General features: G+C 40.2%; 1 protein-coding gene and 1 pseudogene across 2 annotated transcripts; one reads left to right on the forward strand and one right to left on the reverse strand.

Moving 5' to 3' along the window:
* The window catches only part of LOC102850437, a 184,850-nt pseudogene that overhangs the window by 70,005 nt on the left and 91,217 nt on the right, over positions 1-23,628 (forward strand).
* Positions 6,357-6,911, reverse strand: LOC102848119 (rab-like protein 5-like). 2 transcript variants are annotated; one of them, XM_006902141.1, is made up of 2 exons: positions 6,799-6,911; positions 6,357-6,708 (listed from the first exon to the last, which is right to left on the reverse strand). In XM_006902141.1, exons 1-2 carry the CDS (start codon positions 6,909-6,911, stop codon positions 6,357-6,359), a joined length of 465 nt encoding a protein of 154 aa, XP_006902203.1. The 2 variants fall into 2 exon arrangements, with proteins under 2 accessions (XP_006902203.1, XP_006902202.1); XM_006902140.1 differs by having other exon boundaries at positions 6,357-6,911.

Here is a 23,628-nt window from a genome sequence, read left to right on the forward strand (position 1 = left end):
GTTTTCCTCTAGTAATTCTTCCACAACTTTTTCAGTGCCTTTACTTGCTTCTTCCTTTTCTGGGATTCCAATGATGCGCATGTTATTTTTCTTGATGGTGTCCCACATTATTCTTAGGTTTTCTTCTTTTTCCTTCTTTTTTGAGTCTGCTTTTTGCTCTAGCAGATCAGAGGTGACAATTTTGTCTTCAATTTCACTGATTCTGTGTTCCATCTCATCAACTCTGCTCATATGTCCCTCCATCATGTTGGTAGCCTCTGAAACACTGGAGCTTATATTTTGAATGATGGATTCTTGTTTTTCCAGTGCCGCTAATGCCTTATTTGTTTTCTCTGCAATGTTTTGCATTGTTTTTTTGAACTCCTCCTGGTCTTTGCTTGTAGCATCCTGTAATTCATCAAGTTTGTCTTTCATCCATTGGATATATTCAGTCACTCCTCTTTTAAATTCTGCGTCAGAATTTTCCATGAGCCTTTCTGATTTCAGGGTATAGGCTGCTCTTGTGTCGCCCTTTGTGAGTGGCATCTTGCTTTGCTCTTGTATATTGTGTGGGATAGTTTGCTTTCTTCGAGACATTGGTACGTGTTCTTAATCTGAATACAATGCTCTTGAGATCAGATGGGCAGCTACCAAACTTGTGCGTTTCTCTGACTTTATGACTTCAGAAAAATGTCAGTTCAGCGCCTTCTAGGGCAATCTCTTATTGCTAAAACAGGTCAAGTGCTCCTGTTTAAAGGCAAGTTGATTGCCCAGACGCGTAGGCACTGGTGTGGAGCCAAGTGGGGTGAGGCAGGCAAAGGGTTGGGTAATCGCAAGGACAGGTCAATCACTTGGAGGACCTTGTTCAAACCTCTGCTGTCTCAGTGTGCTCACGACTGGGGTCCTTACTCAAATTCCTGTTGTCCGTTTCCTACCAATGATTTTCTCAGTGTTCCCTGCCTGGTGGCACTTACACACGTGCCCTCACACAACAGCCCCTGCTCCAGCAGGGTCCTGGATCCGACAGGATCTGAATAATCAAGGTCAAATTCCCACCAACCCACTAGCCTCCGGCTGGTCTGCAGAGTTCACAGAAGCCAGCTGGCTGGCTCGTTTTGGGTGGGAACCCAAGAGAGCTCAGCCAATTTCCCACCTGTGGGCACGCCCTTAGGTGCTCTCCCAGATAATCAGCCCCAGTAAACACAGATAAGATCCTACCAGCCTTTCTTCTGCCAGGTTAGTTCCACAACAGCTTGGTTGATAGCTCTGAGTGATGGCTGGATTCGCTGTGGTGCCCTGAGGTCACAGGGCTGTGGTGGGGGCTGAGGTGCGTGGTTGTGGAGCTGGAAGGGGGGTGGGGGAAGGGAAGGAAGGAAAGGTACTAGGGGGGACCTAAGGAGTGCAGGGCTTGGACACTACCACCCAGAGTTGGGGGCGGGGCTTGGGCGCTGCTGGTTGTTTATGCAGCAGCACCCTGTGTGTCGTGGTCACACAGGTGCCGGCTGCAGAGGGGTCGCACAGTGGCGGGTAGTCTTCACTCCTCTGGAGTTCTAAGGTGGGTGGCTGACTATTGCTCTTCCTGGGTCTCTTCCCGGCCCCGTCTGGCGGCGGAGTTCTGTCTGGTAGCGGAGTTCGGAGTTCCGTCTGTAAACTCTACTTCTTGATGGAAGAAATGATAAAGTTACATTAGAAGAGACCATACAAATTGAAAGGAAGCTTGATGAGTTGATGGTCTAAAAGAGCTATCCTAATTCACTTCCTTGTAAATGTAAAATAATTAACATTCTATCTGGTCTTTTCATGCATCAAATTCAATGACCATGAAAGCAATCCTGAAATTCAACTAGGCCCTTGTTTTCACTGTACTTAAAGCCAGTCTCACATCTACCCAGGGAGCTCTGTGAGCTTAACACTGGCTGAATGTTACTGCTTACAGAAAGATTGTATTTCTTTGCTGGTTCAAATCCACCAGATACTCTAAGGAAGAAGGAAAAATGGGGTATTTTTTTCATGGTGCATACAGCTTTGGAAACCCTCTGAAGGATGAGCTACAAGTCCATCCTAACTTGGTGACAATGAAAGAGAGAAAGAAAATGAACTTTGAGTAATCCTGGTCTCCAGTCTTTGAATAAACCTGTTCTCCAATCTGTGAGGAACCCTGGTCTCTAATCTTTGAGGTGGTTTCCATGTTTATTATTTTTCTTTAGCTTTTCACTCTACCTTCTAGGGCTTTCTTTCTTTTCTATTAGAAAATGACCAGTATTTGAAAACTAGTGCCTTCTCAGCATTCTTGCTATGACAAAACAAAGGATTCCCTCAGGCCTTTATCATTTGTAACTGTGTCTGTTGCTTCTAGTCTAAATAGCCAGTATTTATCTCACTGCTGTTGTTAGGTGCCTTCAAGTCAAGTATGACTCATAGTGAGCCTATGAACAACAGATATGAACCCTGTCCTATCCAATACTATTCTCACCGTCTCTGACACACTCAAGCCCGTTGCTGCAGTTGCTGTGCCAATCCATCTAGTTGAGAGTCTTCCTCTCTTCTGCTGTCCCTCCACCATCCCAAGTATGATTTCCCTCTCCAAGGAATAGCCTCTGCTAGCAACATGCCTAAAGTGTTTGAGGCAAAGTTTTATCATCTTTGCTTCTAAGAAACCTTCTGGCTACACCTTCTCCAACATCTGTTTGTTCTTTTGGCAGTCCTTGAGATAATCAGTATTCTTCTACAACCCCACAGCTGAAAGGTATCAAAACCCTCCAGCGGGTTTTCTGAGGCAATAAATTTCACATGAAGAGATCGCCTATCCTTCCCCTGGGGAGCAGCTGATGGATTTGATGGATTCTGTGTGCCTTTGGGATTGCAGTGCAGCTTCTTAAGACTAGGAAATCACAGCTCCCTATGTATAATTTATTATAACAAAACCCAAAAATCCAAGTGATAATTTTCACTTTCTGCCTGAAGTCATTTTAGTCAGTTCTCTAGGTCATTATGTGCATTTCTGTTACCTCAGGTAACAATTTGCAGTTGTTCCAACATCTTGGTTGAGTCATGGCTTTTTCTTTTTCTATCCTTTTATAATCATGTTCTTACTGCTTTTAGGATTTCTAACAGCATTTTCCTTGTCTTCTTAGCTTTTTCTCAAACCCAAAATCAACACCAGTCTCACACATTATAAATTTTTGTGACAAATAAATCTTACTTCATGCTCCCAATTTTGATCGGTTGCACAGTGTTGCATAGGAAACCAGATAAGCATGCAGTAGCGTTGAACAATTATTCTTTTTTTTTATGGTATACACAATTTATCCAGTTTTTCTCAGTCTTACCCCAACCTTGATATCAGTCCCATTTTACAACAGTGGCACCATGCAATATTTGTCCTTTTGCATCTGAGATATTTCACTCAGCATAATGTCCTCCAGACAATATTATTAAAAATGGCTGTGTCCTATGGTTTTGATCCTTCCTTGCTCGGTAGGGGCCTCTCACCTCTTAGCTGGGCTTCAGGAGAGGCACAGGTAGACTTTTCTTTGCTTTTGGAGGAGGAGGAATCGACACTCCATAGAGGGACTTTGAGGAGTCTGTCTTGTTGGTTTCAGAGCCGCCAGTGGTTGTTGCAGATCGGTCTCCACTTAGGTGGCCCTCTTCCGGGGTCCAGCATTCTTAGGAGGAGTTATCATGCTCTGTCCGTGTGGGCCCCCAGGAGGTCTTGGTGCTCCCAGAGACTGCTCTGTGGTATGCTGGCTGTGAACGTAGTCTCAAGATGCCCCCTTTCTAGCACTCAGTGACTTTAGTCTACTGTCCTCAGCAATGGTCAGCAGGAAGAACAGATGGACCCAAACTGATCCCCAAGGAGGTGTGTCCTGTTGTTGTCAAATGCTTGTGATAGGGGGTGAACAAGGAGGCCGGTTGAGTGGTGGCCATGAGAGCAGCTCCATGGCAGGCACTTACCAGGTAGCTAGGTAACTGTTACCAAGCAATAGTTACCAGGTACGGGAGGGGGTGCCACCCTCTGGTCAGTCTCCACAGAGCCTGCCTTGCTGCCATTAGAGCCTTCCAATGCAGAAGACTGTTGGTTATGAACACAGCTCTCAATAAAGATGCTTGCTTTGGAGCAAATAGTAGCCTCAGTGCTAACTCGAAGAGGGGACAGACTAACACAAAATGACCCGGGGAGGTTTATTCTGTTGGTTTCAGAGGCCTGAGAGGTGTGCTGTGTAGGGTGGTAGGTGAAGTGTTGACTATGAGGGCAGACACCATTGCAGGGAACTTCTGTAGCAGTTCACAGTGGGCTTCCAGCAGACAGAATCTGGGCCAAGGAGGTGTTGGCACCCTCTAAATAGTCCCCCAGGGAAGCCTAACTTCTTGGTTTTAGAGAGAGAAGCTTGGGGTTCTATCAGTTTGTACAAGCAGGGAGTGTTGTAGTTGAGGAAACAAGACCTTTTGCTGAGGTCACATCCTCAGTTTACAGAAGCTTGGGGTCCATGTGACTGGGAGAAGGGAGAGAGAAGCGCCTGACACTCGTTGATTGGTATATTCCTGCCTGCCTGCAGCTCTGTGCTCCTTCCCTCTGCTCTGGATTCAGTCTCTCAAAGCAGGGCACTAATTCCATTGTATTTGTGGGGAAGAATCAGAACAAGTCCCCCCATCCTGGATATTTCTGGAGCAAATCTCAGTTATCATTTCATTCACATAACTGCAGCATGTGTTTCTAAAATATTTTTCCTTTTAGAAACACAATCTTCATACCATTATCACAATTAAAATTTTTAAACAATAATTACTTAGTATTATTACATACACAATTTTCAAATGCTCTTGATTGTGAAATTTTTTACAACTGGTTTGTAAGGAACCTGATCCAAACATTTACCTGATACATCTCATCATCCACAGGTCCACATCCTTTTCCAAAAAATATTTTTTTTTGTCTTGTTGTTTATTTGCTGAATTACTTGAACTCATGAAGGGTGAACCAAGTCCTAGTAGGTCAAAACCAAAAGATGCTTGATAGACTCTGTGGATCCTTTAAAACAATTACCAGGCTGCACTGTGATTCTACGCAAAACATCACTTTTGTGGTGAATCAAGCCAGCGGGATTGCTGGGGCATTGCAGGGAACGAAATCAGGCGGAGGTGCACCAGGCTGATCCGAGTTTTTTCTCCAGGTGGCCAAGGTCTACTCTTTGCTAGGTCTCCAGGGCATCCAATCAGGGGTTGGTGGCCTCAGGAGGACTCCACCCTCCACAATAAGAAAATCCTCAACTACAGGAAGGCAAATTCGGCGGCAGCCTCTGCCCTGCATTTTCAGGTAGCGAGAGGCAATGTCTGTGATTCTGATTTAAAGGAATGAGCCCAGCTCCAGCCCAAGGACAATTTCCACTCCAACTACAATTCCCAGCGTCCTTAGCGGCAACAGGTGCTACCGGAAGGGGCCGACTCGCCACGCCAGGACCGTCCAGCGGCCTGGGCCTGTGGGCTCCCGTGCACTGAACAACCCTCACGACCTATGGCTTCAAAGGCGGTCCTCTGTGCGTCCTTGCCATCCAGCCCTTTCCTTCTGACGAAAGACGACGGCGAAGAGCAATTAGACTAGCTAAGGCCCACGGAGGCGGCCGAACTACATTTCCCAGTAGGCTCTGGGGCAACCAAGGATCGCAGTCCATCTGTTGCCAAGGACTCCTTGCTCCCCCAGAGCAGTCAAGATCCTAACAGGATAGACTGACACCATTGCTCTAGCCGTGGGCTCAGACACAGAAATGAGGCTCTTCTCCCAGCCCTGTATCAATGTTCTGCTTCTGCACGTAATGGTTTTCCTTTTCTTCTCTCAGAAGTTGATCATCAGAGCCTTCTGTCCAATCTCCTGAGTCTCTGGACTCTTAGCCTCCCCACAGGAAAGGTCAGAACTGCCCTAGGAAGTTTCCTATGCTGCAACCATCGTGAGAACAGATCTTGTCTTTGCTTCCCAAGCAGGATGTCCTAATCCCTGGAATCTGTACTTTATTTGGAACAAGGAAGGGTTTTTTTGTTGGTTGTTTTTTTTTTTGGGGGGGGGGGTTGGGAGGAAAATGTGCAACAATGAATGAATGAAAATCCAACTTTTCTGTAAACTTCCATTAAAATCACAAAAAAAGGGGGGGGGAGGGGGAAGAGAAGAGAGGAGCAAGAGAGTTCGATGATGTAAGGATTCTGAGATGTTGTGCTTATTTTGAATTTTCTGAGTTGACCTGAAGTATAATCACAAGTGTCCTCACAAGAGGCGGAGGGAGAGCTGAGACAGCACTCAGGGAAGATGTTCACCATGAAGATCGGAGTGATGTGGCCATCATCCATGGAAGTAGCTGTGATGTGGGCGGGTCCCAGATGCATGCTGGTTAGGTAATAATGGACATTTCCTCCCGGTCCCTGCTCTCAGACACGGAGCTGACGATGCTTTTTAAATACGCTATGAATTCCAGACGGATCTCAGGATCTTCCTCCAGATTCGAGTGCACCAGCTTTAGTTTGTTTAAAGGTGATGGCAGTGACAGGCTTCCTGCATCGTCTTCAGAGCCGGGTTTGTGGTGGGAAATTAAGAGACACTGAGCATGCTGTAGGAGCTGCTGCTGCACGAAGCAGGAATACCACATCTCAATCTCCCTCAGGTGGCTGGGCGTGTAGGCGTTGAAGATGATCACCACTCCGTGCGAGTCTTTCATCAGGGCGGGCCAGCAAGACTCAAACCTTGGATCGCCGCCACAATCCCACAGCTCAAATTCGCACCCCGTGCCTTTGTTGTTGCTGGTGACGTGGGGGTTCTCAAATTCCAGGATCCTCACTCCTTGGGTTGGGTTGTATTCAGTGGTGTCTGAAGATTCTGTAAGAAAGTTGGCCAGAACAGTTTTCCCACTCTCGCAGGGCCCCACAAAGAGGATCTTGGCCTTCAGCATCGCTGTCCGCGGCGGGGGAGCCCCGTGGAGCCCACCGTCCACCTAAGCACAGCGGGGGTCCCGGCATTGAACAATTGTTCTTATTTCACCTGACAATTATTCTTATTTCACCTGACTTGATTTGAGTTAGTGGCTTGACGGGATGAGATTTTGCTCATTTTTCTGGACTCATTTATGTGACTACACTCAACTGTGATGTTAAAAGGTACTGAGTTGAGCTACAACGGTTACAGACCATTAATTACTCATATACAAGTTTAAATTGAGGCTGAAGAAAATTAAAACAAGTCCAAAAGAACAAAAATATAACCTTGAGTCTATATCACCTAAATTTAAAAATCATCTTAAGAACAGATTTTTTTAAAAGAAAAGTTTTATTTTGTACTGGCTTACTTTCTAAGTACATTTACATTGATTTTTCACAGCAAATATTTCCAATTACCTTTACCCACCCCTCTCTCCACCGCATCAATTTGCCTGGCCCTATGATTAACCATGCCCTCAACCTCCCTCCCCCCCATCCTCACCATTCTACTCTCACCCTCCTCCCCTTGGGTCCTCGTGCACATTCTACAATAATGGTCTTACACAGTATTTGTCCTTATGGGATTGAGTTAATACACTTAGCACAATGCTCTCTAGTCCTTTTCAAGTTAGATAGTGATTTACAAAATCATTGCTCCTTGGATACTTCAACATGTGAATTTATCATAGTTTCTCAATCTATTAAATTGTGGTTGGACATTTAGGCTGTTTTCATGTTCTTGGAATAATAAATAATGCTGCTATGAACAATGGCATATAAGTCTTCATTTTGCCTCAGTTCTCATTTTCTCAGGGTATATTACAAGCAGTGGAATAGATGAATTATATGGAATTTCTATATTGAGCTTTCTGAGGAAATGACAAACTTTCTTCCAGAGTTGTTGTGTCATTTTACAATCCCACCAACAGTGTATAAGAGTTCCTATCTGGCCACATCCTCTTCAACACTTATTAACGTGCTGTCCTGTTAAACTTTATGACTGCTACCAAAGTGAGATGGTATATCATTGTGGCTTTGATTTACATTCTTTTATTGCCAGTAATTTTGAGCATTTCTTTATGTCTGTTGGCCATGAAAGTATCTTCTGTGAAAATTCTTTCCATGCCTTTTGCCCATTTTGCAATTGTGTTATCAGTCTTTTTCTTATGGAGGCCTTGTAGGATTCTATAAACTTTCTTTTACAACCCAATCGTGTAGAGAGTTATTTTGTTTCCAAATGGATGGTTTTGTAAGCTTTTAATCTCCTGTGGTTAATTTCTAGTTTTATGGCATTGTGATATGAGAAGATACTTTATATTATTTCAATGTATTTTAATTTGTTGAGGCTTGATTTGTGTTCTAATATGTGATGGATTCTGGAGAATGTGCACTTGAGAAGAAAGTGAATTGAGTTTTAGATGTGTGAAGTACCTGAATACATGCACAAGGTCAAATTGGCTGATTGTATAGTTTATCTCTTTGCATTTTTTTTTGTTAAGCTTCTTTTGAGTTGATAATTGAGATATGTTGGAGTCTCCTCCCACTATTGTGCAGTGCTGTATATTTCTTTCTGTAACCAACTGTTGTTTTGTGTATTTTGCAGATCTATCATGTTGACCAGGGTTGTGTCTTTTTATCTATGGTGACTTTAATCAGTATGTAATGCCCTTCCTTATCTTTTATTGTGGTTTTCATTCTGAAGTCTATTTTATCAGAGATTAGAATTGCCACTCCTGCTTTTTTGAGGTTGCCTTTGCTTGCTGTATTTTTTCCAGCCTTTGATTTTTGAGTCTTTCTCTCCACTTTTTAGATGTGACTCTTGTAGGCAACATATTGATGAGCTTTGAGGGTTTTTTATCCATTCTGCTACTCTTTTTCTCTTGTTTGGTGCATTTAGTTCATTCGCATTAAGTGTGGTCATTGTTAGGTTAAGTTTTAGTTTTGCCATTTTGTTGTGTTTCTTTTTCTGGTGTTTCTGGTTGTTATGGTCCATGCACTTTCCTTTGTTGTCTCCATGTGAAAGACTTCACTTAAAATTTCATGTAGTTTTGGTCTTGTTTTCACAAATTCCTTAAGTTTCTTCTTTTCTGAAAAGCATCTAATTTCTCCTTCCTATTTGATGGAGAGTTTTGCTGGGTATAGGATCCTTAGCTGGAAATTCTTTTCTTTCAACTTTCTGTATATGCCTTTTTACTGTCTTGTAGCTTGCATGTTTTCTGCTGAGAAATGAGAACCTAATCTGTTTCCCCTTTGTAGGTGACCCTTTGTTTTTCTTGCATTGCTTTTAGTAGTCAGTGAATAGGGTTGATAGAAAGAGAATTGATGTCTTTGAGCTGTGGTGCTGGAGAAGAGTGTTGAATATACCATGAACTGCTAGGGAAACAACAGGTTTGTCCTGGAGAAGGTGAAGCCAGAATGCTCCTTGGAGTCAAGGATTCTGAAGCCTCGTCTGACATACTTTTGGCATGTTGCAAGGAAGGACTGGTCCTTGGAGAGGGACATCATGTTTGGCAGAGTGGAGGGGCAGCGAAGGAGAGGAAGACCTTCGATGAGATGGATCGATTCTGTGACTGGAGCAGTGCAGTGAGAATAAGTGCGTTTGAGATGGCTAGGTTGGCACAGGATAGAACAGCATTTAGAGCTCTTGTACATAAGGTCACTATGAGTCACAAGCGACTCAATGGCACAGAACAACAACAACAACATCCTTATCTTTTAATTTGGAAGATTTGATTATGATATGTCTTGATATTTTTCTTTTAGGGTCTAGTCTATTTGGTGCTCACTGTACTTCTTCAAGGTAGATTTTCTCATTCTTTAAAATACCAGGGAAGTTTTCTTCTAGTGCCTCTTCTACAATTTTCTCCATGACTTCCCTGTCACTCCTCTGTTCTGGAATTGTAGTCATACGTATATTGTTCCTTTTGATGTCGTCACATGATTCTAATACTTTCTTCATTTTCTTTATTTCTCATCTCTAATTTTTCTTCTAGTATATTTCCAGTGAGGCTCTTATCTTCCATATCACTAACTCTCTGTTCCAGCTCTTCACTTTTAGTTTTTTGTCCACCATTGTTGGATAATTCTGCTATTTCTGTTTTAATATTCTGGATTGCATTTTCATGCTTTTCTATTATTTCCAGTATTGTGTTGGCTGCATTCTCTCTGTCTTGTGATGATATTTTTAAATTCTTGAACCTCTTTTTCTACACTACAATTCTTTCTCCCTTTTTTTTTTTCAGTTTCTTCTATAGCTGTTCAGATTGCTTCTCATCAATGTGAGATTTTTCTGGATTGCTGTCACTGGGTTATATGCTCTCTTAATGTTTTCCATTGTTTCTTCTGTCATTTGCATCTTCTCTAACTGTTCAAATAACTCCGCATCAACATATTTCTTCTGGTTCTCTCTATCTGGGGTATCCATTGGGTCTGTCTTTTTAGAAGGTTTATTTTGTTGGTGTGTGGTATTTTTTTTTTTTCATAATGACTGGGGCAGACTGCTGCTTTCTTGACATTGTTTGAGCCTTTTCTTAGTAGATACTAGGTTGTTGTAACTATATAATGGCCCAGGGTATGACAATGTTTTGTGAAGAACCTGTATATTGCTGCTCCTCTCTTGGGAAGAACAGTCAACCAGGAGTGGGATGACTGTAGCGCTCCTGAAACCATACCTCACCAGGCCACTTGAGCTTAAGAAATCCCACATGATGTTGCTAGACAGCATTGTTTCACCCAAAGTACCTGTGGTATTGGTGCACCTGGCTCTGGAAAGCAGGGATGGAAACTGGGTTGTCTCCAAGTAACACAGCAGTGCGTCTCCAGGCAGTGGTGACAGCAGTCTAGTGCTCTGGGTGGGATTATGATCTAAAATGGCAGCCCCTCAGCCTGGCAGGCAGTGGTTCTGTCACTGACCAGGGTGTGAGTGTGGCTGGGTTTGGGAAGTGGTGGGTGAAAGATATTCCTGGGACATCCAAAGCCACGCAAGATTTGACGTCTTTCATCAGAGTGAAGGTAAGACCCCACAAGAGGAGTGGTCCCACCAAAGGACTGCATCTTAAGAATAGATTTGAATCTCTGAACACCAATGATTGAATACCAGATGAGTTGTAGGATAATATTAAGGATATCATCCATAAAAAGAACAAAAGGTTTTTACATAGACAAAGAGAAAGAAAACACTAAATGGATGTCATAACGGAAGTGCACTACAGTGTCAAGAAGCCAATACAAAGGGAGAAACACAGAAGTAAGAGATATGAACAGGAGATTTCAAAGGACAACTCGAAAACACAAAGTATTGTAACGGAATGTGCAGAAACCCGGAGTCAGAGAATAAAAAGGGAAGAACTCCCTTGCTTTTTCGCATGCTGAAAGAATTAAAAAACAAATTAAAACCTCAAGTTGCAATGAATGATAGGGGCAAAATCTTGAATGATCCAGAAAGAATCAAAAGAAGGTGGATAGAATGCAGAGTCACTGTACCAAAAAGAATTAGTTAAAACAGAAATATTTCAAGAATTTTCTTATGATCAAAAACCTAATAAAGGAAGAAGTTCAAGCTGCACTGAAGACATTGGCATAAGGCCCCAAGAATCAATGGGATACTAAGTGACATACTTCAAGAAAGGGATGTGACCCTGCGTATGCTTACCAGTCTCTGCCCAAAAATTTGAAGGACCACTGCCTGGCCTACTGACTGGAAGAGATCCATATGTGCATACATTCCCAAGAAAGGGGATCTAACAGAATGTAGAAATAATTGAAAAGTATCACTAATATTACATGCAAGCAAAATATTGCTGGAAATAGCCCTACGGTGTTTAAAACAATACATTGAAAAAGAATTGCCACCAGTTCAAGCTGATTTTGGAAGAGGGATATCGTTGATGATGATGTCAGATGGATCCTTGCAGAAATCAGAGAATACAAGAAAAATGTCTACCAATACTTTATTGACTATGCGAAGGCATTTGACTAGGTGGATCATAACAAATTATGGCTAACATTGAAAAGAATGGAAATCTTAGAACACTTAATTGTTCTCAGGAAAAATCTATACCTAGATCTAGAATCTTTTGTTTGAATAGAGCAAGGTAACACTGAATGGTTTAAAATTAAGAAAGGTATGTGTTAGGATTGTATACTTTCTCAATATCTATTCATGTGGATGTATGCTGAAAAAAAATATTCAAGAGGTGAAAATTTCTGAAAAGAGTAGGATCAGGATCAAAGGAAGACTCATCAACAGCCTGCATTGTGCAGATGGCACACCTTTACTAGCTGAAAGAGAGGAGGACTTGAAGTGCTTGTTGCAGAAAATCAGACTATAGCCTTAGATATATATATTACATCTCAACATCAAGAAACCAAAAATTCTCACCTCTAGACCAATAATCAACATCATGCTCAATGGTGAAAAGATTGAAATTATCTTTGACAATTGTGGAATAAATCAATTGATTTTTGTCTTCCTTAGCTCCACAATCATCACACTGGTGTTAGCAGTCAGTAGATCAGGATGTGTTGCATTGGAAAAGTTCGAAGCAGGGAGGGAAGATGGCGGTGGTGGAGAGTACAGTGTGAAGAGCCATAGGAATAGCAAGCTGCATAGAGATGGGACACTAAAGAGTCCTTCACACCCCACAGAGACCGACCATTAAAGCATGATGTGAACAGGAGGAATTTGAATCAGAACTTTTGTTGACAAAATCAGTTTAGAAGCTATAACAACACAAAGCCGTGCTATGCCACGGTCCCATCACAGACCTGGCAAAAATTGGAACTGGCTACCTGAGCTATTTTGGGACTCACCTGAAAGGAAAAAGGTTAATGGAGAAATTGGCTGAATTATCTTAAGTCCCACTAAAATCTGGCTGGTCTGTTGCACGATGTGGACAGTAGGAATTTGAATCATACCTTATTGAAACGTTTAGTATTGGAACTATAAGAACACATAGTCACTGTTCGCGGACCAGCAAAAGCCTGAAGTTGCTAGCCGAGCTTCTGAGGGACCCATCTGAAAAGGGAAAGCTTAGTGGGGAAATTGGCTGAATTCTCTTAAGCCACACTAAAACCCAGTGGGTCTGTTGCATGACGTGGACAGTAGGAACTTAAATCAGAACTTTTTTTACAATTTCTTTTATTATTATTATTATTAAATTTTATTAGTTTTAATGAACATTTACAGAGAATTTGGATTTCCATTCATTCATTGCTGCACTTCTCTCCCCGCCCAGCCCTCTCCCCCCGCCCCCCAGTTCGCTCCTCTGTTTCAAAAGTAAAAGAAAGACTCCCTCCCTGGTACACAATCCCCCCACACCCCTCCCACCTCCCCAAGTACATTCCATTATGCAACCTTAATTGTGGACTCTTGTGATAACCATAATACCCTATCATACATCGCTTTTAAATTATTCAGTCCCTCATCTGTTTCAGTGCAGTATACACAATTTATCCAGTTTTTCTCAGTCTTACCCCCACCCTGATATCAGTCCCATTTTACAGCAGTGGCACCATGCAATATTTGTCCTTTTGTGACTGAGATATTTCACTCAGCATAATGTCCTCCAGGCTCACCCATTTTGAATAATATTGAATGAGTTCCTTGTTTTTCAATGCAGCATAATATTCCATTGTGTGAATATATCACAGCTTCTCTACCCATTCGTTTGTTGATGGGCACCTGGGTTGTTTCCAACTCCTTGCTATTGTGAACAGAGCTGCGATAAACATGGGTGTGCATATATCTGCTTGGATGTCAGTTATGGTCTCTTCGGGATATATTCCCAGTAGTGGAATTGCTGGGTCAAATGGTATCTCTATTTGCAACTTTTTGAGAACGCGCCATACCACCTTCCACCGTAGTTGCACCATTTTACATTCCCACCAACAGTGAATAAGGGTTCCAATTTCTCCACAACCTCGCCAGTGTTTGTTGCTTGCTGTTCTGTTAAATTTTGCTGTTGTGACTGTGGTGAGATGATATCTCATAGTTGTTTTAATTTGCATCTCTCTTAGAGCTAGGGATTTTGAACATTTCTTCATGTGCTTGTTGACCATCTGAATGTCTTCTTTGGTGAAGTGTAAATCAGAACTTTTGTTGGATTATTTAGACTCAGAACTATACGAACACAGAACCTCGGTTGGTTCCGATCTGCATTCCAGTCCACATGTGGAAGTGGCAAAAGCTGGAAGCTTCTAGCCGAGCTTCTGAGGGACCTATTTGAAAGGGGAAACGTTAGTGGAGAAATTGACTGGGTCTGTTGTGCGATGTGGACAATAGGAATTCGAATCAGAACTTTTGTTAATATAATTAGTTTAGTGACTAAAGGATTTTAAAGCTACACTGCTTTACAGAAATTTTACTGAGTCTTCAATGGTCCTGCTGGACCAGGGACCCTGCTTGGACAGGGGCTGCTGGGCAAGGGCACTGGATACTACAAGCAAAAACCAGGAGGGGCTAAAAAAAAACCAAACAACAACAAAAAAAAAAACAATCGAGGATAAAACAAATGAGGCACTAGCAGCACTGGAAAAACAAGAAACCACGATCCAAAATATGAGGTCCAATGTTTCAGATGCTGTCAACATGATGGAGGGACACTAAACAGACTTGAAGAGATAGAACACAGAACCAGTGAAATAGAAGACAGAATCTTCACCACTGATCTGCTAGAGCAAAAAGCAGAATAAAAAAGAAAGGAAAAAAAAGAAAATCTAAGAATAATGTGGGACACCATCAAGAGAAATAACATGTGCATCATTGGAATCCCAGAAAGGGCAGAAGCAAGTAAAGACACCGGAAAAGTTGTGGAAGAATTGCTAGAGGAAAACTTCCCAGGCATAATGAAAAATGAGAAAATATATATATATATTCAAGAAGCTGAGCAAATGCCATAGAGAATAGACCCCAAAAGAAAAACACCAAGGCATATCATAGTTAAATTTGCCAGAACCAAAGATAAGGAGAGAATCCTGAAAGCAGAGATGGAGAAACAAAGAGTAACCCACAAAGGAGAACAGATAAGATTAAGTGCCAATTTCTCAGCAGAAACCATGCGTGCAAGAAGAGAATGGAAAGACATATATCAAATACTCAAAGAATGCAACTGTCAACCAATAATACTGTACCCAGCAAAATTACCAATCAAATATGAAGAAGAGATCAAGATATTCCCAGAAAAGCAGAACCAAAGAGACCAACAAGACCAGCACTACAGGAAACACTGAGAGATGTCCTTCTTGCAGAAGTACCTCAGACAGCAGCATGGACCAAAGTAACTAGCAACAACACCAAAAAGAATTCAACAAAATGAGAGCAATAAAACACTGCCTTTCAATAATCACACTGAATGTTTATGGTTTGAATGCACCATTGAAGAAAAGAAGAGTAGCAGATTGGATAAAAATCAATATGCATCAACATGCTGTCTACAAGATACACACCTGAAAAGAGAAGATAAAGAAAGAATAAAAATAAAAGGATGGGAAAAGATATACCAATAAAATGGCAACCAGAAAAAAGCAGAAGTAGCAATATTAATATGCAATAAAATAAATTTCAAAGTAAAAACCATCACAAAGGACAAGGAAGGTCACTATGTAATGATTAAAGGGTCAATAGAACAAGAGGACATAACAATAATAAATATCTATGCACCAAATGAAAGACCTGTAATATATATAAAGCAAATATTAACAAAACTGAAAAAGGAAATAGACAACACTATGATAGTAGCTGGAGACTTCAATACTCCTCTCTCAAGAAAAGATAAAACTACCAGAAAAAAACTGAACAAAGATGCTCAAGAATTAAACTACACAATAAAACAACTTGACCACATAGATATTTATAGGCTAATGCACCTGCAAAAAATTCAGTATACCTTCTTCAAGGTGCAGGGAACTTTCTCCAGAATAGATCACATTTTAGGTCACAAGGCAAGCATCAATATATTAAAAAACATAGAAATAATAAAAAGCATTTTCTCAGACCATAATGCTACAAAATTAGACCTTAATAACCAGAAGATAAAGGAGAAAAAAACATACATCTGGAAGCTGAACAACACGTTGCTTGAACATGAATGGATACTACAAGAAATAAAAAATGAAATAAAAAAGTTTCTTGAGACAAATGACAATGAAAACACCACTTACCAAACCTCTGGGAAACAGCCAAAGCAGTAATCAGAGATCAATTTATAGCAATAAGCAAACACATCAAAAGGCAGGAAAGGACTCTCTAACCCAACATCTCCAGCAAATTGAAAAAGAATAACAAGAAAATGGAACACCCTCAAAAAGAACGTAAATGATAAAAATTAGAGCAGAAATAAATGAAACAGAAAACCAAGAAACAATTAAACTATAAACAAAACTAGGAGTTGGTTCTTTGAAAAGGTCAACAAAATTGACAAACCCTAGCAAAACTAACAAAAGAAAAGAAGGAAAAGACACAAATAATCCAAATAAGACATAAAATGGGCAATATCACAACAGAACCAACTAAAATAAAAAGACTAATATTGGAATATTGTGAAACATTATACTCAAACAAATATGAAAACCTAGAGGAAATGGACAAATACTTAGAAATTCACAACCTACCTAAACTGACACCAACCAAAATTGAACACTTGAACAGACCCATTACAAAACAAGAAATTGAAAAGTAATAAAACAACTTCCAACCAAAAAAAGTCCTGGACCAGACAGCCTTACAAGTGAATTTTATCAAACATTCACAGAAGAACTGCTACCAATCCTACATAAACTGTTTCAGAAATTAGAAAAAGGTGGAATTCTCCCAGGCTCATTCTGTGAAGCAAACATATCCTTGATACCAAAGCCAGAAAAGACACCACCAAAATAGAAAACTATAGGCCAATATCTCTCATGAGAATAGATGCAAAAATCCTGAATAAAATCCTGGCCAATAGAATCCAACGATACATTAAAAAAAAATCACCATGACCAAGTGAGATTCACAATAGGGATGCAAGGATGGCTCAACATAAGAAAAATAATCAATGTTAACAAAGCAAAGAACAAGAACCACATGATCCTATCAACTGATGCAGAAAAGGCCTTTGACAAAATCCAACACTCTTTCCTGATTGAAACACTCAACAAAATAGGATTAAAGGGGAATTTCTTCAACATTGTAAAAAGTATTTATGAAAACCCAAGAGACAACATTGTTCTCAATGGAGAGAGGTTAAAGGCATTCCCTTCAAGAACAGGAACTAGGCAAGAATGTCACTATCACCTCCCCTATTCAATGTTGTATTGGAAGTCTTGGTGATAGCAATAAGACAAAAGAAGGAAATAAGAGGAATTCAAATTGGCAAAGAGGATTAAAATTATCTCTCTATGCAGATGATATGATAGTATATTTAGAAAACTCTAAAGGCTAAGCAAGAAAACTATTGGACATAGTTGACCAATTCAGCAAAGTAGCAGGATACAAGATCAACATACAAAAATCAGTTGGATTTCTCTACAGTGACAAAGAGAACACAGAGCCGAAGCTAAGAAAAACAATATCCTTCACAATAGCTAACCATGAGATTAAATACTCGGGAGTAAATCTAACCAGAACCACAAAGGATTTATTCAAAGAAAATTACAAAGCATTACTACAAGAAACAAAAAGAGACCTGGAGAAGTGTTAGAATATCCCTTGCTCATGGATAGGAATACTCAATATTGTTAAAATGGCAATACTACCAAAGGCAATTTACACGTTCAATACAATCCCAATACAAATACCAATCCTATTCATCAATGAGATGGAAAAGGTAATCTCCAGTTTCATTTAGAATGCAAAGAAGCCCTGAATAAGCAAAGCACTCCTCAAAAATAGAAAAAAGGCAGGAGGCATCTTACTTCCTGATTTCAAATCCTACTACACTGCCGTGGTGGTTAAGACAGCATGGTACTAGTACAACAACAGATTCATAGATCAATGTAATAGAATTGAGAACCCAGAAATCAGCCCATCTACCTATGGTCAACTGATTTTTTACAAGGAGGTGAACTCATTAAACAGGGAAATGACCAGCTTTTTAACAAATGGTGCTGGCAAAATTGGAAAGCTATCTGCAGAAGACTCAAGCAAGGTCCACACCTCACTCCATATACAAAAACCAATTCAAGTTGGATCATGGACCTAGGACTACAACTGAGGACTATAAACTTCATTAAAGAAAATCTTGGATGAACTCTAGTAGTACTACTAATCCATGACATAAACAGTCTTCCAAGTATCTGGAAAAATCTACAACCAGAGAAGATAAAATAGATGAATGGGACCTTCTAAGAATCAAATCCCTATGCACATCCAAAAACTTCTCCAACAAGGTAAAAAGGGAAGCCACAGACTGGGAAAAATTATCCGTAAAGACATGTCAGATAAGGGACTTAATTATAGAATTTATAAAATACTTGAGCACCACAATAAGATAAAAGTAAATAATCCAATTGAAAAATGGGCACAGGATGTGAACCGACACTTTACCAAAGAAGACATTCAGATGGCCAACAAGCACATGAAGAAATGTTCAAAATCCCTAGCTCTGAGAGAGATGCAAATCAAGACAACTATGAGATATCATCTCACCCCAGTAAGGATAGCAAAATTTAACAGAACAGCAAGCAAGCAACAAATGCTGACGAGGTTGTGGGGAAACGGCAACTCTTATCCACTGTTGGTGGGAGTGTAAACGGTGCAACCGTTGTGGAAAGCGGTGTGACCCTTTCTCAAAAAGCTGCAAATAGAGATACCATTTGACCCAGCAATTCCACTACTGGGAATATACACCAAAGAGACCATAACTGACATACAAGCAGATATATGTTCACTCATGTTTATTGCAGCTTTGTTCACAATAGCAAGGAGTTGGAAACAACCTAAGTGCCCATCAACAAATGAATGGTTAGAGAAGCTGTGGTATATTCATACAATGGAATACTACACTGCATTGAAAAACGAGGAACTCATGCAATATTCAAAATGGGTGACCATGGAAGACATTATGCTGAGTGAAATATTTCAGTCGCAAAAAGACAATTACTGCATGTTGCCACTGTTGTAGAAGGGGACTGATATCAGGGTTGGGGTAAGACTGAGAAAAACTGAACAAATTATGTATGCTGTAGTGAAACAGATGAGGGAGAGAACAGATTAAAAGCAATAAATGACAGGGTATTATGGTTTTCACAAGAGTCCAGAATGAAGGTTGCATAGTAGAGTGTACTCGGGGCAGGGGCCAGAGCGGCTGCGGGGGGGCGGGAGATTGTACACCAATGAAGGAATTTTTCTTTTTTCTTTTCAAAGAGAAGAGAAAACTGGAGGGGAGGGGTGGACAGGGAGAAAAGTGCAACAATGAATGAATGGAAATCCAAATCTCTGTAAATGTTCATTAAAATTAATAAAATTTTAAAAAAATTTTGAAGCAGGGATCTCTCCAAATTACTGAGGAGTAATGATGTCAATTTGAAGACTAATGTGCATCTGGTTCAAGCCACATTCTTTTCAATCATTTGATATGCATCTGGACAAGGAATGAAAATGCCAGAATTTTTGTCTTTGAGCTCTGGTATTTGAGAAGATTACCGATTATCCCATGGACTGCCAAAAGGACTAAAAGCTATGTCCTGGAGAAAGTGCATCTTGGAGGCAAAGATGACAAAGTTTTGTTTCACATACGTTATGAATATTTTCAGGAGAACATCATTCATGGAAAGGTGGCTAGGAGAAAGAAAGGAGAATCCTCAATTAGATAGATTGACACAGTAACTGTAACAGCGAGTTCACGCATGTCAGAAATGGTGAAGATGGCACAGGATAGGACAGGGTTCAGATCTATTGTTTATAGTGTGGCTATGAGCCATAATCGGCTCGAAGGCATTTAATAACAGTAAAAGCATTACAGCTAGAAAGCGTATTCTGAAAGTAGACTTTATCTGGTTCTTGTTACAGTGGCCACAGCATTCCAAGAGAACAAAGACAAAAACTGCAAGATCTAGTGCTGTCCTTTTGTGCCATTGAATCTGAACTAAATCTTAGCTGACCTTCCAGTGGGTTTTCAGAGACAGTAAATCCCATGGCAGGAGTTGTCCATGTTTCTACCACAAACCAGCTTCTGGATTTGAACCCCACACCTTTGAGACTACAGTGTAGCTTCTTACCTCTAGGCCATTAGAACTCCCTTCAAAATCTCTTACGGCCAGGATTCTGTGAGTTTAACTCATCCTATTTGTTGTCATGTGATCACCTTGGTTCAAAGAGGTGGAAAATGAGATTCTTTTGCAAAGAGGAAACTATAGTTATGCTACAGAGGAGCCTGTCTCCTGACATGGGAGAAATCTGTGCTCACTACACAACCTGCCACAGAAATCACATGCATCTATTTCTCATGACACCAAACACATCACCTAGGATAAGTGAATGTGCTAATAGGTATTTGTTGAAGTAAAGAAAGAAGAGTCTGTAATTAAAATCTAATGTCCGTTTTTAAAACAGACTTTGGTTTTGGATACTTTCAGAGACATTTTCTTCTAATCACTTAAATTTCTCTCCATTTAATAAACACAGACAGAAAAAGGCTGATTATTATTGTTAATAGTTGGAAATGCTAAAAATATGGTTTAGTTCAGATAAAATATTTTCAGTTCAATAACTTTCATGAATATAATATTCAAACTATCAATAAATTCAGGATAAAGTAGATTTTTGTATACTTGAGGCAAAGAAAAATCACGCACACAGATAGCATCACCTTGTATGTGTCTGTGAAATGGAAACCATTAAGAAATGTGCAAAGTATATGAGAACTCAAAGTGAGTCCTTTAAGTAAAAAAGAAAAGAGGAAGAAAGTATTGTTTCTGTGCAGTGCAGTAAATTTCATCTTGAAATAAAGTGGATTTAAATTCTAGGATTTAGAATAAGTTCAATGTCAAGCATAAGTCTGTATAGTTAGAATTCTAGTTGCCATAATAATGTCCCACCTTTTAAAATACAGAACATCATTTCATATTTCTCCTCATTAAAGGATAGATAGAACAGGGAACAGAATATTTCCAATTCCTATTATTACTGTTATTTCCATCTAAATGGTTTGTCTCCTAAACTCTTTAAGGATAATTATTCATTTCCCCGTATCTTCTTCAGAGAATTACATTTAGTTGGCCCTGTCACTGCTTTGCTGAATTAAGCTGAATTGAGCTTCTAGTTACAATTACCACTAAAAAGGTTAAGTTTTAACTTTTCCATGTAGGTTTATTCCTAAGTGTGCATTAAAAAGTAATTATTCTGGACACTTTGTAGGCATTCTTCTCTTCTACATTTAAAGGAGTATTACCCCTGACCATCAACATTTGTTGTTAGCTGATATCCAGTCAGTCCTTAACTTATACACAACAGAATGAAACACTGGCTGATTCTGTGCCATCTCTGTGACCACCTGGGAACCAGGTCATTGTGAGCCACAAGGGTTTCATGACATCAATCCCAGGTCTTAGTCCATCATAGTGCAGAAACTCTGTTGAAATCTGTTCGGCATCATTGTTGTTGTTGCTGTTTTTGTTGAGTACCATTGAGTGTGAGCCAACCCATCGCTGACTCCTCAGCAGATTTTCAGAGAAAGTTAATCGCACAGGAGAAGATGGTCCATAATTATCCCATGGAGCATCTGGCAGATTCATACTGCATACCTTTGTGTTGGCAGTGCAATTCCTTATCACTGAACCACCAGAGCTCCCTGTTCAGGATCATAGTAACACACATTTTCACTATTGGATGTATTTGATATGTTGGTTAGAATTGAACCCAAATCTCCCACATTGAAGATAAGGATTCTGCCACTGAAATTGGTAGCATGTGTTTCTCCTTTTCTAAGCAACAGACAGTACAGTGGTGACTCGTCTTGTCAGTCTGCACAGATTCAGTTGTACCTTCCATGCATCTGGCACTGTGCTATTGACAGAAAAACAGGTAGGTGTCTGGTGGCCTGGTGATAAAAAGTTGCACTGCAATCACTAGCTGCTATGCAGAAGGATGAAAAATCTCCTCCAGGGTGATTTACCACCTCTGAAAACCTACTGGAAGGTCAATTATAAGTCAATTCCAATTTGACAACATACAACAACAACTGCTCTTAGAAAATGTAAAGTTGAAAGAAAAAAGATTTACTTAAATAATAATCCAACTTCTTGGCAAGTATTGTACAGATATTTTCCTCCATTCTTTCAAGAACACTATAGTCCATTACTATGCTCACTTTGCATATACAGCAGCTAAGACTCAAAGAATTTTATGAATTTGCCAAGGACCATGCTTGTCTTAAGTGATGAAAGAGGAATTGTGACTCAAGTTCAGTGTCAAATTCTAGTCCTTTCCCTGCTTTCCTCTCCAAACACCTGGATGGCAACACATGGCAGAATATCTCAAAATATCCAAAAAATCGTGTACCAGACCTGAAAGGGAAAGAGACATCATTGTTGGTTGCCCTAATGGGGCAAGTTAGATAGGATTGTACTTCTCTTGGAAGGTAAGGGCAGACTTGAATGCATGGAGAACAAAGAAGATTAATGTAGGCATGTTAGAACCTGGTCAACCTGTGGTGGCCAGGCTATAGCTTTTTATCACTTCCCCAAACTCTGCAAGAGCTGTACTTCCTTTCTTGGTTGCATGCTTCCTCCAAATCAAATTCCCCGGTGTCTCTGAACTTCTTGGACATGCATGTTTGCTCTTTAATGTAACTTCCATGAATTTCCATATACCTCTCGTCTGTGTTTTCATGTTTTCTATTTATGTTGCCTGTCACTCAGCAGGAGCTAAGTTTTTTCCAAGCAAAGGTCTGTATTTTGTTATTAACTCCCCTCCATGCCTCATCCTGTTCTCTGTTGACACTGGACATTTGATAAATGTTACTGACAGACCAGCTCAGAGGGATGCAGTGAGGAATAAATTAAGGCAATAAAATTAATGAATGACAACCCACGAACCCACGAAAGCTTTACTGAATGATATCCTGAGTCTAAAATGGAATTATCATTGTTGTGGGATCTGTGAATTCTTTCAGTTTTTATTATTTGTCTTTATTTTCCTTTTGAACAATTTTTGCACCTTCCATTTGACATTTCTTCTCCTCCCCCTCTATTCTTTCTTATCCATTTTTTTTCCTTTCTGATTTTTGTCTTCTTTCTAGCGCCTTCTCCTTGGTAATCCTTTTGTCCTCTTCCCGTTTCATTTTTATTTTTATCAGCATAAAACATAAATACTTTAAAAATCAGATAGCAATAGTCTTATAATAATGGGCAGAATCTACTAATTCTCCCCACGTTTTTCTAAATTCTTCCTTCAAAAGCTGACAATTTCAACCACATTCAACTCTAACTTCATTCCAGAGGTACAGTTTATCATATACTCATTTCTGACAGGTGTGAAGTGATATTTGTTGCTTCTTTCAGTTCTAGTTCTTACTTAACTGAGTTGGGACTATCCCCTAGCTGACCTTCCATTGGGTTTCAAAGCTGTAAATCACACAGGAGATTGTCCATCTTTCTCCTGCAAAGCGAGAAGTGGATTTGAACTTCATGCCTTCTGGTTGCAAGTCCAGTTCCTTAGCAGTAGGCCACCAGAGATCCTTCCAGAGCTTAATTTTTATTTAGTAATCCAGAAAGCTT

Source organism: Elephantulus edwardii, unplaced genomic scaffold (genome assembly GCF_000299155.1).
Source record: "Elephantulus edwardii isolate Elephantulus edwardi_28Jun2011 unplaced genomic scaffold, EleEdw1.0 scaffold00372, whole genome shotgun sequence".
NCBI classification, from domain to species: domain Eukaryota; kingdom Metazoa; phylum Chordata; class Mammalia; order Macroscelidea; family Macroscelididae; genus Elephantulus; species Elephantulus edwardii.